The sequence below is a fragment of the Herpailurus yagouaroundi genome, unplaced genomic scaffold (assembly GCF_014898765.1).
Source record: "Herpailurus yagouaroundi ecotype Mexico unplaced genomic scaffold, PumYag 187, whole genome shotgun sequence".
NCBI classification, from domain to species: domain Eukaryota; kingdom Metazoa; phylum Chordata; class Mammalia; order Carnivora; family Felidae; genus Herpailurus; species Herpailurus yagouaroundi.
In genome coordinates, this window is record NW_024412418.1 from 31,848,634 (window position 1) to 31,867,713 (window position 19,080).

The 19,080-nt window shown below is 39.9% G+C and overlaps 2 protein-coding genes across 5 annotated transcripts in view; one reads left to right on the top strand and one right to left on the bottom strand.

The window, feature by feature from the left end:
* GTF2H1 (general transcription factor IIH subunit 1) overlaps positions 1-13,824 on the bottom strand; it is a 36,516-nt gene extending 22,692 nt beyond the window's left edge. Inside the window, exons 1-4 of the mRNA XM_040495686.1 lie at positions 13,548-13,824; positions 4,283-4,451; positions 1,337-1,529; positions 401-566 (exon numbers count right to left, since the gene is read on the bottom strand). Coding sequence (XP_040351620.1) covers positions 401-566; positions 1,337-1,529; positions 4,283-4,436 — 513 coding nt within the window. The 5' untranslated portion in view covers positions 4,437-4,451; positions 13,548-13,824. The remainder of the gene's footprint in view (positions 1-400; positions 567-1,336; positions 1,530-4,282; positions 4,452-13,547) is intronic.
* A 176-nt stretch (positions 13,825-14,000) lies between these two features.
* The window catches only part of HPS5 (HPS5 biogenesis of lysosomal organelles complex 2 subunit 2), a 39,050-nt gene continuing 33,970 nt past the window's right edge, over positions 14,001-19,080 (top strand). For 2 of the 4 annotated variants that reach the window (XM_040495681.1, XM_040495684.1), the window contains exon 1: positions 14,001-14,181. The gene's annotated coding sequence lies outside the window, so the exon portion shown is untranslated. Of the gene's footprint in view, positions 14,182-14,210; positions 14,287-19,080 lie in introns of those variants that run through there. The other 2 variants (XM_040495683.1, XM_040495682.1) reach the window with 2 other exon arrangements.

A 19,080-nucleotide genomic window follows, 5' to 3' on the forward strand; every position in this document is an offset into this window, starting at 1 on the left:
AAAACAAACAAACAAACAAACATTTATTCATTTTTGAGAGAGACAGAGTGTGAGTGGGAGAGGGGCAGAGAGAGAGAGGGAGGGAGATGCAGAACGCAAAGCAGGCTCCAGGCTCTGAACTGTCAGCATAGAGCTTGACACAGGACTGGAACTCTTGAACCGGGAGATCATGAGCTGAGCCAAAGTCGGACGCTTAACCGACTGAGCCACCCAGGGGCCACAAGAAGCATCCATTAAAAAAATACTGCATCTATTTTTAAAATACTTTAGAATACCATGGATACCAAAGTAACTATTGATTTGCTTTAAGGAAATGCTAAGTTTTACAAAAGAAATGGCATTGCTAACACATATATCAGAGTTTTCTTTTTTCCTTCAGAAATCTAGAAGGGTCACATACCAGAAATGCTGCAGAAATGCCAACATCCTGCTTATGATTGGATGTAGAAGAACTCTCTGTCGCATTTATATTTAAACGGTTGGCCCAGAATTCCTCAGCACTGATCACTTGACTCACAACAAGGTCTTTATAAAGCTGAAACAAAACAGGATCTTCTTGCAGCATTCTGGTGATAGAATATATTGAATATATTGAACTTCTAGAATAAAACACCATTTATGTTAACACTTTAAAAAGACTTAAAAAAAAAAGACTTTAACAACACAAAACAGTGAGACCCACAACTTTAATTTTATGATGATGGAGCAGCAGAGGTCATTTAGTTCATCTCTTAATAATTCAAACTAAAAAAAAAACTTTTGGAGGAATAAATGAAGATAAATGGAAGTAAGTCTTTAGAAGCAAAGCCTAAAATCTCTGAGGGTTATTGGTGTTATTCATCTCAATATCCCAGTGATACAAAGATCACTGTGTCTGTATTTGTATTGTACTGTATTCTCTTTTATAAATAAAGATGAAAGGGGAAGAGAAAAGGTATGCTTGAGATTTTCTGGACACTAATTTTTCATGGTGATAAGCACTTGGAGACTTAAGCATGGATGGCCTGGAAAATACTGGCAATGGAGTAATTCACCTCATCAGAAATTCTCATTACTTTACACGCTTTCTCAACTTTTTTTACAGCGTGATTTTTCAGGTTTCTCATTCACAAACACATTCCTAATAGTTCAGTGTCTTCTCTGTGACGGAGAACTGGAAGAAGGAATTAAAGGACCTTGGCACCTCTGAATCTCAGTTCTGTTCCTCACCCGATTATTAGAGTTGAGGCAGTTAATTTAATGTAGCACAAGGGTTAAGACATAACAGCTATTACTCTACTAAGAGACTGGAGAGAATCTAGTGTCCCTTCAAAAGGCTATTCTTTTTCTCCTTCACCTGTTTTTCTCTTCCAGTTCTTTATTTGCTTTCCTCTTGAATTTGGGCAGCAGCTGCTGAAGAAGGTCTTTCACTGCATCTCGCTCTTTCACAGCTGTGCTTTCATTGGAAAAATGGAAGTTAGTTGTGTCCCCTGCATGCAACACCAGCTGAAGTTGAATTTTAGCTTTTCCTTCTGGACTAATTTTCTGGCCTAAAAAGAAACATGAGACAAATTAGATGAGGACACCCACACTGTGGAAATCGTCCTACAATACGCCACTTCTCCTCCCAAGAAGATTCAGAATTCCTTTGGGCTTTAGCTGCCCTGTTCCAATCTTAATGCTTTTGCAGAAATGAACTCTTCTCAAATAATCCCATATAATCAGAGCATAGTTTAACAAATTCACCGCTAACACTCTGCTTCCTTCTTCAGCACCCTCTTTGTGTGGCACTTCTCACCCACTGCTTCCATCGCCAGATATTAAAGGGCTTTTGTTTCCACTCAACCGGGGAAAATCTCTAAATAGCCAACTAGGAGTCCTGAGCGTGAACAGCTACCTCCAATCATCATTATCATAAATAAAAATGATTTGTCCTAATTCAAAAAGCTCCAAATCACAGCCCATGTCTTACTAACTGCAAAGAAGAATACATAATTTTACATTTGAGAGATGTGGTGTCATCACTTTAACCAAGTGATCAAACTTTATCTCATCCAGAGTCGGACAACCTGACACTACAGGCTTTCTCAGGGAATAGAATAGTAAGTAAAGGCCACCACCTATGTGCTGTTCTTGCTGCAAATGTTTAACTTGAGTATAATCAAGCCTGTAAACTTTTCAGTTTATAAGAAACACAAGTATGCATGAAAATAATTTTCAAAAAACCTTGAGAGGATAAGCAGACATAATCAGAATGTATGATATTTGACAAGTCTATAAAGTGTAGTACTGAAGGTACTACAACTACATATGTGAACCCAGACTGGATAGGGTTTAAAAAAAATCATTACTACAAAAGAACATTACTGGGACAACTGGGGATGTAACAATGTCCTGGATGTTTACTATTAAAATTTTATCAGTGCGAAATATTACAAAGTAGAGTGTATGCACATGTAAGTCAGATATATTGTATAGTATGCATTGTACCATTCTTAAAATTTTTCTGTAACTTTGAAAATTTTCATAATAAATAGATGTTGGGAACCTCAAAATACACCCACATTATAGACAACTTGTACTCTTAAAGAGTGGGCCTCATGGCAACAGTAGTCCTTGTCTTCCACAGAGGGAGAGGGATGGAGGGGTTCTGTCTCATGAAATGGGAGACTCATAACAGTGTGAACATGCTGCCTAAAGCTCATGGTCCAAACCACCTACTAATCCCTAAACAAACTTTTTCAATCAAGATACTGCTTCCAGACCAACAGTCTAGATGAAATATCTAACTACCAAAAGCAGCAATACGGGGCAATGTAGGCTGTCAGCCAGCCTATTGTGGCTTTCCATTTCTCCAAAACAAACCATCACTCCTTTTCATGCATCTTTTCTCAGTGACTGCTGTAGCCTTGCTCTAGCTTGGCTCTTGCCTCTAAGAGGTCTATTTCTGAAGTTTTGTAATTAGCTAATCTAACTGCTGATTTTCACCTTAGTAATTTATTACTGATAATTTTCAATGGCTTCTTTCAGAAATGGGCTTTATTTCAAATATTCAACTTAAAATGAACACTGATCTGGTGCAGATCTAGATTTGAGTATGTGCTCTCCTTCCCAATAACAGAATTGTCAAGAAATAGAAGAAGGGTATATTCTTTATTGTATGTTGTGGGTATCACAATGAATGCATGTTTTACAGAGCTACAGGACCAACTTCCTGTTGAAGAGAAATGCTAACAGAGGAAGTTCCTAATTTATGAGTCTCTTCTGGTACAAATGTTAGTTTGTAAGAGTACTATGAGGAACTTGGTGAGTCACTTTTCCACAGAAACAAAGTTTTAAAAGGAGGTAATATTACCAGAATAGCGGACAAAAGACCAGACAGCTTAGGCAGTACTTAATTATGATGAATTTCAAACAGTATTTCCTTTTGAAAGTAAAAATTCTAAATTATTTCAGTGAAAATGGATGAAGATCTTGGTCATTTCCAGTAGCAAAGTTGAGGTAAGTCCTTAGGGCAACTGTTCACACACAAAGGACATTTACAAATCTAGCACCTGCAAGGTGAAGAGTGTCTTGTTTTTTGAGGTATCACATTCCTTGAAATCTACATAAGATTTTATCTTGAAGAAGAATTTTATATCCAAGAAAATAAATGAATCCATATTAAGGTCACAATTCAGATACCACAATTTGTTAAGGATACTGTGCTCTGTATTTCTCCTATCTATAGCCAATAAAAAATTGAGTCTATCTTCTCAACAGACAATGGCCACATAACCAAAGATTAACTACACAACTTGCTTAAACAATACAATTTCGTTAAAGGGCAATCTGGCATCAACCAACATTTTAAATGCATGAACCATCTGAATCAGTAAATCCACTGCAGGGATGTATCCCACATATACAACCTCACAAAGATATTAGTACACAGACCTATACTGCAATACTGTTTGCAATAAAAAGAATTCTGAAAACTTCCTAGCTGTCCTTCAAGGAAACTGATTAAATTATGATTCTATATCCATTCAGCGGAGTATTATGCAACTCTTAAAAGTGGCGATGTGTGGAGACTTTTACATGATGTAGATTCACATGTGTAAAACTATATAAACTTTTATTATTATAAAGTGGGAAAGGCGGGTTACAGAATAACATACGTTCAGCGATCCCACTTTAACATTATTTCCATACAGCTGGTTTTTTGGACACTATAATAAAAAAATCCACAAAGATCGTATAAGCAATCTTCTTATAAAATTATTAGCAAATGTTATATCAAGCCTTAGTATAGCTGACTTACATTTAATATCTGCATACATATGGCTGATTGTAAATCTATCTTTGCCTTCAGGTGCCCAAGCAATCCTTTCTGCCATGAGGTATAAAGCTCCATCTTGCTTCTTTTGACGCACCTTCTTTACAATTAGCAAAACTTCTTCAGATGAAGTTGCCATGATGCCTAGAAAGTGCTAAGAGAGACAAAAGATTTCCCATCTCAATTAGGATCAAATTTGTTGACTTTTGGAGTCCTTTCCAAATTAAAAAAAAAAAAAAAGGTTTTAACATTTATTTATTATTGTGAGACAGAGAGAGACAGACCGTGAGCAGGGGAGGGGCAGAGAGAGAGGGAGACACCGAATCTGAAGCAGGCTCCAGGCTCTGAGCTGTCAGCACAAAGCCCAACGTGGGGCTTGAATTCACAAACCGCGAGATCATGCCCTGAGCCGAAGTCGGACGCTTAACTGACTGAGCCACCCAGGCGCCCTTGAGTCCTTTCCAAATTTAAACCTAAATTGATACTAAGGAAGAAAAAAGTCCCTGATTCAAAGTTGAAGATAAAGTTGTATAGCATTATCCTTTAAAATAAAATTTAATTTGCTCATTATCACAGGTTTGAATTTACACAACAGTTTATGACACTTGGCAGTTTTTAAACCATTTCTACATATTCTAATCAGAGTATTTTCAATTTACTTTAGTTCCTTAGTAATATTCTTAAATCTTAAATGTATGATTTGACTATAGATATGCTGTCTTTAACCTACATTTAAAATTGTAGAACTTTAGGGGCGCCTGGGTGGCTCAGTCGGTTAAGTGGCCGACTTCGGCTCAGGTCATGATCTCGCGGTCCGTGAGTTCGAGCCCCGCGTCGGGCTCTGTGCGGACAGCTCAGAGCCTGGAGCCTGTTTCAGATTCTGTGTCTCCCTCTCTCTTTCTGACCCTTCCCTGTTCATGCTCTGTCTCTATTTGTCCCAAAAATAAATAAACGTTAAAAAAAATCATTAAAATTGTAGAACTTTAGAATTATGACTCTACTGAATATTTAGTTCAATTTTGTTTCAACTGAAACAACTAAGAGCCACAGGGTTTGTGTGACCTTACCAGAACCACTCTCAGAGCTGAAACCACACCCACATTTCCTGATTCCTGGTCTAAGTTTCTTCCTGTGTACTTTAAAAGAAAACCATTAATACTTAACACCTCATGCAACAATGTGGATGGAACTGGAGTGTAATTATGCCAAGTGAAATCAGAGAAAAATAAATGTATGATGGAATCATATATGGAATTTAAGAAACAGATGAACATAGAGAAAGGAAAGGAAAAATAGAGAGGGAGGCAAACCATAAGAGACTCTTGAATACAGAGAACAAACAGGGATGTTGTAGGAGTGTTGGGTGGGTGGACAGGCTAAACAGGTGATGGGCATTATGGAGGGCACTTCTTGGGATGAGCACGGGAGTTATAAGTAAGTAATGAATCACTAAATTCTATTCTTGAAATCGTTATTGTATTATATGTTAACTAACTTGGATTTAAATAAAATTTAAAACATTAAAAACAAAATAAATAAATAAACATTAAAAAAATAATTCTACTTAAAAAAAATTAACACTTCAGATGCTACTTCCCCCACCTTTTAACAATCAAATTGTCTTCAACTGTTCTCCAGGTCTTGGCCAAAGATTCACTTGTACATGGCTAATTCATTACCTAGGAAACAGCCTTTAGTTACCTCCACCTCCTTCCTCCCCAGTTCTGGGGAATCTTAAATATTCAACTGAAATCCTAGAGGCTTAAGTGTGGCTGCCTGGAATATGAGGCTAAAAGGGAACTTGAAGCTATAAGGGCTTAACAGGAAAGAAGCCATGATTGATGGTGATGTCTGCCATGGGATGAGATGGGAAAAAGTGATAGCACAAATACCCCATATAGGTCATTTCCGGTGAAGTTATGACTAAGATTTTATTCCCAAAGAAATGATTCAAAGTATAATTTTAAAACATTAACTTCTTCAGATATAGTTTAAAATATAATTTTAGAGAAATTTGCATATCTAGATATTTTAAGAATTAAATTTGCCCTGAGAAAACAGGCTTTTTTTTTTTTTAAACGTTTATTTATTTTTGAGACAGAGAGAGACAGAGCATGAACGGGGGAGGGTCAGACAGAGGGAGACAAAGAATCTGAAACAGGCTCCAGGCTCTGAGCTGTCAGCACAGAGCCCGACGCGGGGCTTGAACTCACGGACTGCGAGATCATGACCTGAGCCGAAGTCGGCGGCTTAACCGACTCAGCCACCCAGGCGCCCCAAGTGAAGTCTTATTGAAACATTTTTCCTGGAGGTTAAAACAAATGGGAACAATGAAATACTGGATCTGCCATTAGTTATTCAAAATAATTGAGGAATGTTTTTTTTTAATTGTTTTAAATTTACATCCGAGTTAATTAGCATATAGTGCAATAATGATTTCAGGAGTGGAATTGAGTAACACTTCTATTTGGATTAAGTGGGAAAGTAAGCATCAGAAGAATGGCAGGCATTAAAAATAATGGAAAACAGGGGTGCCTGGGTGGCTTAGTCAGTTAAGCATCTGGCTCTTGATTTCAACTCAGGTCATGATCTTGCCATTTGTGATATTGAACCCCGTGTTAACTGGCGTTGACATGTTACATTAGTTTCATGTGTATAACATAGTAATTTGATGAGTCTATATGTTATTTTATGCTCACCACAAGTGTAGCTACAATCAAAAAAGTCATTCAAGCAGGAATTTAGAAATAAAAAATACAGGGGCACCTGGGTGGCGCAGTCGGTTAAGCGTCCAACTTCAGCCAGGTCACGATCTCGCGGTCCGTGAGTTCGAGCCCCGCGTCAGGCTCTGGGCTGATGGTTCAGAGCCTGGAGCCTGTTTCCAATTCTGTGTCTCCCTCTCTCTCTGCCCCTCCCCCATTCATGCTCTGTCTCTCTCTGTCCCAAAAATAAATAAACGTTGAAAAAAAAATTAAAAGAAATAAAAAATACAAATTAAAAAAAAAGCAAAATCTTAATTTCTCTGAAGTTGATTTCCTCAATTTTGAGTAGTCAAATATTCCCTTTCATAGGTACCCTTACAGGCTACTCTACCCCAGGAATGGAAAGAAAAATGGTCAATGTGAACACATTTATTCAATAAATGTGTGCTGAGCCAACAAGTCTAGGGTTATCAAAGATGAATGTCTGACAATAATGATTTCTGCTTTCAAAGATGTTCCAGTTAGCAAGATTATTTGTGTGTCAGTGTATACAAATAAGAACAAAAGGGAGATAAAAAAATGTTCTGAATTAGGACTCAGAGGCCATTTCTTCACAGAGGATACTTCTTTTATAATAGATTTTTTAGTGCAAATAAAAAAAATTGGGGTATAATTATCACCAAAATACATACATCTTAGGTGGTCTGTTTGATGTATTTTGACAATTGAATACACCCATGCACCGTTACTTGAAATAAGAGAACATTTCCACCACTCCCCAAAATTCCCTCATGTTCCTTTCCATTCAACTCTCTTCCTCTCCCCCTCCAGCAACTATTTTCTGATTTCTATCACCACAGATGAGCTTCTGTGTCTTCTGGGTTTTCACAGAAATGGAATCACGTACTATGTATTCTGTCTCTGGCTTTCCGCCTAATCTGTTTCTCGAAATTCACCATATTATTACATATATCAGTAATGTGGTTTTTTTTTACACTTAATACGTTAGTTATGAATTGGGTCTTGAATGAGGATTTTGACAGAGAAAGGGAAATAGGCATCACAGGCAAAGGGAATGCTTTGGGGCAAAGGCTTGAGACTCTGGGAATGGTAAGTAGTTTGCGCTGGATGTAGTATAAAGTTCATGATAAAGATCAGTGGGCTGTGGAGTTCGGTGGTTAAGACGGAGACAGTGCAGAATGCCACCCTATGTGGTAGACAAGAAAAAACCTCTAAGGACTTTTGAATAGGGCAACAATTTCTATTTTAGGAAATGAATCTGTAGACAGTATGAGAGAGACTTAAGAAAAGGACTAGTAGGGTCTGAACCGGGCTGGTGGCAGCAAGAATGGAGAGGAGGGAATGAGGAGGAATACTGAGGAAGCAGGATAAAAAGGCGAGTGCTGAAGGAGGTGTCACAGCTGCTTGCTCACACCCCACTCCTAAGCCCTACTGACATGAGCACACTGGAACAGGTTTGAAAGTGAAGACAAGGAATTCAGTTCTGGAAATGAAGTGTGAGGTGCTGTTGAGTCATGCAGGTGGAGATTAATTAACTTGTTTTTCACTTGCCACTGAAAACACTTCCTTATGTTGTTTTATAATCTCCAGTTTGGATATCTATAAAACATATATGATAAAGGTTAAAATTCTTAACATATACACAATGCCATCTTTTAAATGATACACTTATTTAATATCCTCCTAAGATTTTCTTTAGAGGGTTACTGCTGCTTAAAAAGTTTAAAAACCACTGTTTCAAAACACTATTTAATGATATGAAAAGATACACTGTCAGGTGATCAAAGAAAAAAAAGCTTGTAGTTTGATTCTATATTCTTAAATTAAAAAAAAATATCTAAAATGTACTCAAGAGGCGCCTAGGGTGGCTTGGTCGGTTAAGCGTCTGACTTCGGCTCAGGTCATGATCTCATGGTTTGTGGGATTTAGCCCTGTGTCAGGCTCTGTGCTGACAGCTCAGAGCCTGAAGCCTGCTTTGGATTCTGTCTCCCTCTCTCTCTGTCTCTCCCCCGTTCACGCTGTCTCTCAAAAATAAATCAATCATTAAAAATTTTTAAAACATAAATAAAATGTACTCAACGTGGCGAGCCTGACTGGCTCAGTTGGTAAAGCATGCAACTCTCGATCTCAGAGTTGTGAGCTCAAGCCCCACGCTGGGTGTAGAGCTTACGTTTAAAAAAAAAAAAGGGCGCCTGGCTGGCTCAGTCGGTTGAGCCTCCGACTTCGGCTCAGGTCACGATCTCACGGTCCGTGAGTTCGAGCCCTGCATCAGGCTCTGTGCTGACAGCTCAGAGCCTGGAGCCTGCTTCGGATTCTGTGTCTCCTTCTCTCACTGACCCTTCCCCGTTCATGCTCTGTCTCTGTCTCAAAAATAAATAAACATAAAAAAAAAAAATACTCAATGCCTAGTATGTGCCAGGCACTGGGCTAATTTCTTTATAGGTATTAACTCATTCAGCCCCAGTTAACAATCCTGAGGTAGGTTATTAGTCCCACTCTGCAGATAAAGGAAACTGGGTCTAAAAAAAAAAATCAAGACGCTTTCCCAAAGCATCAAGGAAGTAGCTAGGTTTCAATGTGGGTCAGTCTGACCTTGGACTTCCACCATGCTATTCTGCAAATACATATGACTTGGAGGAATATACACCCAACTTCACAGTGGTTACTGATGGGTGATAGGATTACCGATGACTTAAATGTTCTTTTTGTTTTCTGGATTATCTATATTTTGTAATGAGAAGAGTAGCATTTTAAAAAATATTTATTTTGAGAGAGAGAGAGAGCATGCCCATGTGCATGTGGGGGAGGGGCAGAGAGAGAAAGAAAGAGAGACAGAGAGAATCCCAAGCAGGCTTTGTGCTGGTGGCACAGAGCCTGACATGGGGCTTAAACTCTCCAACTGGGGCTTGGACTCTTGAACGGTGAGATCATGACCTGAGTCGAAATCAAGAGTCAGATGCTTAAGTGACTGAGCCACCCAGTTGCCCCAAAAAGTAGTTATTTAAAAAGTCTTTCCAAGAGTTTGTTCCCTATCAAACCACAGGCTTATAAGGTAACACAGGAAAGTGTTGCAGGTATTAGTGTGGGTAAGAAAACAATTGTTATTTTCAATTTCTGTAATAAGTGTATATGAATTTATTTTTATTCACTTTAAAAATTTAATGTACAAAAGAAATTTCATATATGTATGGAACTATTTAATACCTTAATATTAATTTTGATATTCATTATAATAAACATTTTAGTAACTTAAAAAAACCATCTGTATTACTTGAAATTATACTGCATATTATATGAACCACATTTTAGGAAACGTGAATTAAAATCTGAAAGATAGGCGGGGAAGTTTTGTCGACACAGAGAAAGCAGATAATTACAAAACAATTTTAAGTATGTCCATATACGGAGGAAAAGCACTGAAGGAGTTTCCAATTAACTGGGCTTATAAGCACAAGTAAAGTATAAGCTTCGGAAAAGAACAGAAAAAAAACTTCTAAGATAGGAAGGTAAGAAAGAAAAGATGAGTGAAGACAGAGAAACTGTAAAACAGAGAGGAAGTTAGATGGAGAGAAAAAGCCACTTGGGAGAACACTGAAAATAAGTCAGGGGTAAGTAACTGAACATTGGAATGACTAGTCAGTGGTCTCATAGCTAACTTGCTTGGCAAATTTCCTTGTTCATCCATAGCACCTCTGTTAATTGTACGAGGACCAGTTTTAGAAAGTTTAACAGAATCAGTGGGGCTATCCTACAAAGCACTACATGGTTTTCAGATGTTTCTTGAAGATGGCTCCTTGGGTGGCAAAAAAATTCTTCTTCCCAGTAGAATTCTAGAAGAGCCACAGAATATTTGTTCATGAAAAATATCAGTTAGTTCCATTTAAACAAATTGACCCGATGAAGATCTAGCTTTACTTAAAAGATTTACATTATGAAATCATCTGCCACTTCTTTAAATACCAAGATCCTCCAGTAAAGACATTAATTCATTTGCAGTTAAATATGTGCCTGAAGGTAAATGTACATGCTTTGCTCTGAGCCTTTGCACATTCTCCTCCTCCTTTCCTATCACCTGGCTTTTACTCATTTTTTTGTCTACTCTAAGTTTCAAAGTTACTAGGCAAGACCTTCCATTTTTTTCTTGATAGCACTTACCACAACTATAATTAATTTTTAAAGTACTTCTTTGAATGTCTGTCTCCCCTGACAGACTGCAAGCTTCATAAAGGGAAGAGGATGCATGTATTGTATTCACTGCAATACAGCACCCAGCTGCATATTTGGCCCATAGGAAGAGTCCAATAAACATCTGTGATTATCTATTTAAGATATTTGGTGTTAAAAGAACACCATCCTGGTAAGATACATAAGACACCTTCGTACATATATCCTTGGCTAAACTCCAGGAAGCATTATAGCTCTCTACTCAAAGATCACAGTATCATTCCTCAGGGATTCCAATAACTGGGTTTTAAGGAAACAGGGATAGGAAAAATTTCAAACTATTCAACAGAAATCTTTAAATTGCATTTCTCTTCTAATATGCACAGATAAATGGGGCAGAAATAAGGACAACAAGTGAACTATAAACTCCACATCACCCTCTAAAAGGAGGATTATTAGAGAGAGCTGCTGTATCTGCCAGGATACAAAATGGAGATCTGGAATGCTGCTTGCTGTGAGGCAATCCAAAAAAATTTTAACAATCCAGCATTACAGAGAACAGGACCTTGGAAGTATGTAAAAAGTGACCAAAATTTACCATTTCAATGAAAGTTACACACACAATGAAGCTATTAAGGGGAGTAACTGATGTAGCAATTTTAAGACCAAGCACTTTTTCATTTTTACAGCAGTGCAGGGAGAGGCAGAAGGAGGAAAATGCGACAGACACAAGACAGAACGAAATGTATGCTCATATTCACTAATAAATACTGCATGCTGACAAGAGTATAATTTCCAAATCAAGAGAAGAGCAATCAGTCTGTAATCAAAGTGGGGAAGGGAGGGACTTACTAGTTATTAGCTGGACGCCAGATACTGCCACACTAAAGGCAAGCTAAGAGAGAAAAGAGGACCTCCTCCAGCAGTATCCACGAGGTAGAAACACTGGTCAAAATGCTAGGAAAGCTCAATGGTAGGGGAAAAACCTAGCAGCACAGAAAAGTAAGGCTAAAAGGTGGAAAGATTAACCAGCAGGGAGAAGATATATGCCTCGAGGGCAGTATGTGCAGGAAGCTGATCATTTGGTTTATTAAACCGATTCCTCTCTGCACCAATCTTCCTAGTATTTTTAAAGAGCCCTCTCTGCATTTGCATGAATAATCTTTTTACAGTTGCACTACCATATATATTTAATATCACCTAGGAGAAACTCAAACTTTCAATCTGCTGTTAAATGTCAGCTGAGTGAGGGTAAAGGACAGGTTTAATAGCCCCAAATTATCTCTCCCTCCTTCCCAAATGAGGGATTTAGGTCTGCTAAAAGGTACAAAGTTCTCTCCAGAGTCCATTCCTTCTGCAAGCCATAGGCCTGATACTAGAGGTTATCTTCTTTTGTGTCGTGACTTCTCCATCTCCTTTGTTCTACTTTTGACTTTAAAAAGCTATGTTAGGATTGGCAATTTTGGCTTATTTACCAAAGCCCAGTTCAGTGGTGTTCAAACTGTGTTCCAACAGGGGAGGCCGACTGGGTGGGGCTAGGCACTCCCAAATTCAATTCCATCAGAGCATGCTGTTTTGTATAACGGAGTTCCCAGTAAGAATTAGTGGGGAGAAATTGTTCCACTCCTTTATGGAGTTAATACTTACTACAGTGTGCATTTCAAACCACTTAGTTTTCGTATGTTTTTCACATTGTCTTCTAATGGACTAACGATTAAGTTTCTGGATCTTTTCCCTCTCCGCAACCATACAGACCCCAAAATGAGTGTTTAAGAATCAATGGAACACACTGCCTTAGTCGACTTAGTCTTAGAACACTGGGGGCTTTATAAAATAATTACATATTTCCATAGGTTAGTGGTCTATTTTTCATTATTACAAGACAATCAAATTGGGCAAGGACCAAAGCCGGGGGTGTGGATTGGCACATGTGTTAGGAAGCTTTTACAAAGCCGTAGAATTGACAGGTCAAGCAAAAGATGTGTGGACACTACAGTGAAAGGTGTTCTCCTACAGAAACCGAAAGACTTAAGAGCACATTTCCTAACGGGAAGGGCTCCTCCGTCACTCAGAGGCCTCCACGTCCTTCATTCTCAAAAGCTAAGTCTAACCCTTGCTTTGGGGAAATTTTCGAGTCCCTGCTCTTAGTAAAGGGGCAGACTTCCTATAGGCCAGCAGATTAGGGGTCGCCTATTCCTCGCTTCAGGACAATAAAAGGCTACCGAGATGGCAGGCGTAGGAGCTGTGGCGACGGCAACAGGGACACTGGGAAAAGGGGCAGATCCGCGCCGTCCAGCGGCCCCCAGGCCTGTCAGCTCCTTACCCACCCTCCCACCCGCCCCCATTCTTCGGTCTAAACTTACCAAGTGAGAGCTACGGCCCTGGGCAGGGAGTAACTGGCCTGGGTCGGGTCGAGTTCCGCTGCGCTTCTTAGAGACGCTGCCGGGAAGAGGCTGAAACCCAGTAGCCACCACCGTCGCCACCGCCTCTGTTACTGGGGGGTCTCGCCTCCATCGCTGGCTGCGAGGACTCTGAGGGCACGTGACCGGAAGTACCAAGGCGGGCCTGCCGGGCACGTGACCCAGAGCGCGGCCGCCATGACACCTTCCGCTAGTTCCCTCCCTCCCCCGCCGGTTCCCGCCTGTTTCATTTCCTTTCGCCGGCCTCAAGCTGTGAAGGGTCCCAGGATCCTGGCTGGCTCACCCCTTTGGCCTAACGCTCCTCGGGTCTCCGACGGCGCTGTGTCTTCGGCCAGCAGCAGCCCGCTGACTGCAGGCCGCAGAGAGCGTAATTGCGACCGCGGCCGGAGGGGGAGGGACCACGCGCAAGCAGGGGGCGTAACCCGTCACGTGACAAGGAAGTGCCGTTAATAGCGGTGTCCCTGAGTCCCCGTCGCTTCTGGATGACGTAAACGCGGGAGGGGAGGTACGGAAGGAGGGAAAGACTCTCCGGTATCGTTCTTAGTTGCTCGTTGAGTGTACGGCTTTTAGTTGCTCGGTGAGTGTCCCAGCGGCCATCCGTGAGAGAGGGTCTGATCTATTGAGAATTGGGGGTTTCCGGCTTTGGAAGTGGTGGAGCGGAGCCGAGACCTCTGGGTTGCGGGTCTGTGAGCCTGGCTTGGAAAACATGGTTACCGAAGCTTCTCTCAAGAGATCTGAATACAGTGTTAAAGATATCGCTGCAGAAAAGTTACTAGTTCCGCTAGGGAGCTTCTTGCGGCCAGGGACTGTGTCCGGCGATGGGTACAAAGAATGTTGACTGCATGATGCATGTATGAATCGCTATTTCTCTGTGGCGAAGCGTTCTCTGATTATTACTTCTCGGGTGGAAAGATCCCACTATGGAATGGTGGAATCTCGTATTTACCCTTCGCATAGTATCTTTACTTTTTGCTTGATTCCATCTTTTCCGTCCACGTAGCTAGTGGGGGGAGAAAGAATGCTGTGATTTGCTTTTAATGTGTAAGCAGCAAACACTGTGGTCCGTTGGTGAAATGAGTACTAGGGCGATGATAAAAAGCCTTTTCTTAATCCTACTACTCGTTTATGTTACCATAAAGGATTGCATGGAAGTGGAAAGGTGATTAGATTACGACTAAGGAGAAGTGGATTCTAGTCACAGCTCTACCTCTCAGGAGCTCTGTAACCTTGGGTAAGCCAACCCCTCAAGAAGTTGTTTTACTGACTTTGGTAAGCATTTATAGCCTTCTAATTGTTTAGTTGTTTGTTTGTTTGTTTTTGGCTAGAGGTGTGCAGCCTTGACAGAAGTAGTATTTAAACCCAGCTTTGCAGAAAGGTGGGATTTTATTAGATGGATGAAGATTCAGAAAACAGTATCTATTGAACCGCAGAGGCACAGGAAGTTTATACAATGAAAGAGAAACAAAAAATAGCAAGGTATAGTTGGACAATAGGGGTAGAGTGGAAGATGGGACTGGAAAAATAAATAAGGATGAGATCATAGATTAAGAGGGGGAGCTTTCGAAGGTTTGTACACTGACTGATTTCTTTTTCAAAGTAGGTACTGAAAAAAATCTTGTGATTATGGAAAATTGCAAACATAGACACAAGTAGACAGGATAGTAAAATGAACCCCATGTACTCATAACCCATTTTTAACAGTTGTCAACATTCTACTGTTTTTATTACAGAGAATTTGAAAGTTGACAAGAATAGAGGAAGTTAGTAATTGTCGTGTCAGAAATTATCGAAGAATTGGGAATGCTAGATTTTTAGAAGACCTGATAACACCTTTCAAATACTGAAGGGTTGTTTTGGGAGAAGTAAACATTCCTTTAAACTGCAGAAGACACAATTAGAAATAATTAGTAAAAGCTCTAAGGGAGCAGATTTCAATATTAAAGAGAGAGAGAAAAAGAACAAAGGAAAGTATAAATATAGAGTTGGCTTAACTCTATACCATCTTAATTCTTTTTTTTTTTTTTAATGTTTTATTTATTTTTGAGACAGGGAGAGACAGAGCATGAACAGGGAAGGGTCAGAGAGAGGGAGACACAGAATCCGAAACAGGCCCCAGGCTCTGAGCTGTCAGCACAGAGCCCGACGCGGGGCTCGAACTCACGGACCGCGAGATCATGACCTGAGCCGAAATGGGCCGCTTAACCGACTGAGCCACCCAGGCGCCCCATATACCATCTTAATTCTTTTTTTTTTTTTTTTTTTAATTTTTTTTCAACGTTTATTTATTTTTGGGACTGAGAGAGACAGAGCATGAACGGGGGAGGGGCAGAGAGAGAGGGAGACACAGAATCGGAAACAGGCTCCAGGCTCCGAGCCATCAGCCCAGAGCCTGACGCGGGGCTCGAACTCACGGACCGCGAGATCGTGACCTGGCTGAAGTCGGACGCTTAACCGACTGCGCCACCCAGGCGCCCCATCCATCTTAATTCTTAACCATCACCCCGCAACTTCTCCTGAGAACTGACATTGCTGACGCTGTTTCTTTTCCGTTCTCATTTCCCATTAAATATATATTTTTTGAAAATTAGGAACCTGTTAGTTTAGTTTTTTTTACCTCATTAAATTATAACTTGCAGGACACTGAGATCAAGGCCCGATGGCCTATCCACTTCAGAGTTTAAGATCAGAAGTGGAAGAGATAGACAATGTGGACTTGATGTCATTCCTTTCCAGCTTCTTTAGGATCTTATACCATGGTTTTATCTTTTTCTTGTGTCTTCAGTCTTTTTCATTCTAAAGACTCTTAGCTACTATTTACAAATCTGTTTGAGTCTCTCCTGGTCAGAAAGTCCAGAGTGATTTTCTCCTTTTCCACCAGATTTCTTGAGTAATTGAAAGGCCTTGTCTTTACTACCTTACTACCCACCACTTTTCTTAAGTCTTTGTTTTCTAGGGTGTGCCCACAGCGCTTCACAGAAATTATGTGATTGCCTAACACCAAATCCTTTGATGTCTTTCTGTTGCCTACCAAATTAAAATTTCTTCAGGTTCTTTGGTTTGAAATGAGAAGTGTTTTATGCTTTGTGTTGAATTACTATTCCACTTTTATTTTTCATTACTCTGTTCCTTGTATCCTGTGTCTCAACGAAAAACTAAACTTGTATTCTCCAAATGTATCCTCTGTATTTTTGCTTATTGCTGCCCTTACCCTTTTCCTTCTGATAAAAGCCTATTCGGCTCCAGTGCTGCTTCCCTTAGGAAGTTTTCGACAGTTCCCTTTAACTCAGTGTGAAATGTGATTCTTCTGTCCTTTAAGTTCCAACATAGCATTCTGCTTATGTTTTCCTTATTAGGTGTGTGTGTGCGCACGCGCATGTTCTTTTTCTCCCTGTTTATAAAGTGACTGATTTCCAGAATTATTTTGTCATTTCTACCACTGTGTCTCATATTTCACAAGGAACTCAATAAAATGAATGAGTGAAAAGAATGATAGTTTTTTTCTTAGGTCAAGAATTCTCAAAAGAAGTCTTTTTCAAAGATTTTATTTTAGTTTAGTTTAGTTTAGTTTAGTTTAGTTTATGTTTATGTTTATGTTGGAGAGAGAGAGAGTGAAAGAGGCAGAGAGAGGACACAAGAGAATCCCAAGCAGGCTCTGCAATGTCAGTGCAGTGTAGCTCAAACCCACGGACCATGAGATTATGACCTGAGTGGAAATCAAGGGTCGGGATGCTCAACTGACTGAGTCACCCAGGCATCCCTAAAGATTTTAAGTAGTCTCTACAGCTGACATGGGCTTGAACTCAAAATTCCAAGTTCAGGAGTTGCATGCTTCACTGACTGACCAGCCAGCTGCCCTGGAATTCTTAAATATTTTGAGTATAGGACTACTAAAGATTTGGTTTTCTTTTTGGACTATTATTCTTATACTAAGAATAGTATAACGAAGAGGAGATAAGACTATATTATGTGTATGCAATAAAAAACATCGTAAGCTTATGTGTGTTTTGCCATTGGAAGGTACACTCCATGAATGTTAGGACTTTGTTTTGTCCTGTGTTTTATCTCTCCAACCTAGAACAGTGCACAAGTTGGTGCTATTGTAACTGAACAAACATGAGTTCCCTCCTGTGAGTAATGGGTAGAGTTGTTGCACAAAGGAAACTTTATTTGCAGCAAACAAGGAGATCACAGGGAATAACTTTCAAAGCCATGACTCCCTGAGAAAGAGTGAATGTTTGTTTGTTTTAGAGTTACAATGAGTATTTAGATAAGGGTGACTTGTCACCTCTGTGTAGAGGCCCATGCATGCTCCTTTAGGAAATATGCTTATATGTACATAGTATATCATGTAAAGGAGGCTTGTGCTTCTGTTTAGGTGGAGATTTTCATATTCAAATGAGGTAAAAGTAACTGTCGGTCACTCCCTGGATTACTCCGTAGTCCATCTGCACTGGCATGAGTCGGGAGGTGAGCTCAAACTGGTCAGGGTGGTTTGGGCCACCAGAACTCCTATCCAGGCACTTGTTGCTTGAGGGGTTGTTTCAGTTTCCATCACATGATGCTATGCCCCTCCGGTCTTTTGCCTGAGTTAAGAGGTAAGCTGGAAAGAAGAGCTTAAGGAAAAATGTGGGACAGAGGTTGGTAGGAGCAAGCAGGTGAGCAGTAAAGGTTGAGGTTTGGGGTCTTGCTGGTAACACTATGTACATATTTGTTGAATAAATAAATAAGTGAATACGTGTTCTGAAAAAAACCTGTAAATTAAAAACAAGTATAAGCAGTTGTTTCTGAATTTTGCAGTAGTGTTCGCTTTTTTTTTTTTTTTTAACGTTTATTTGGGGGGGGGGGGGTGGGGAGAGGCAGAGAGAGATAGAGGGAGAGAAAAATCCCAAGTAGGTTCCGTGTCATCAGTGCAGAAGAGCCTGACACGGGGCTCGATCTCATGAACGCTGAGATCATGACCTGAGCTAAAACCAAGAGTTGGGCACTCAACCTACTGAGCCACCCAGGTGCCCCTGTAGTGTTTGCTTTTATTCTTAATTTGGCATGTTACAAAAAATGGAGAAAAGTTAAATTAACGGGTAAGAATTTTCTTGAATTTTGTTTCTTTTCTGGAAGCTGGTGCAATTTGACAAAAATATACACTTGAGAGTTGCTGAACAGATAACTCTTGTGTTAGTGTACAAAGTCTTCATTGGGTATTTAGCATTTGCTGCTTTGTATTCCTATTCGTATTCATTCCTATCAGTTTTCTTATTGAAGCTCTTACTTTGACCTTTAATTCTCTGTACCTTACTTCCCACTTAGTAGGTGCATTCATTCATTTAACAGATACTGAGCCCTTGATAGTGTGGAGAAAGAGATCCAGAGGTGTGTTTCTGTTGAGCACAGTTAAATTATTGGCTGGTAACTTTTGAATTTGCTCATAAGGGTTTATAGTTTGAAGCCTTTACAGAATGTTGCCTTTTAATGAGAGACT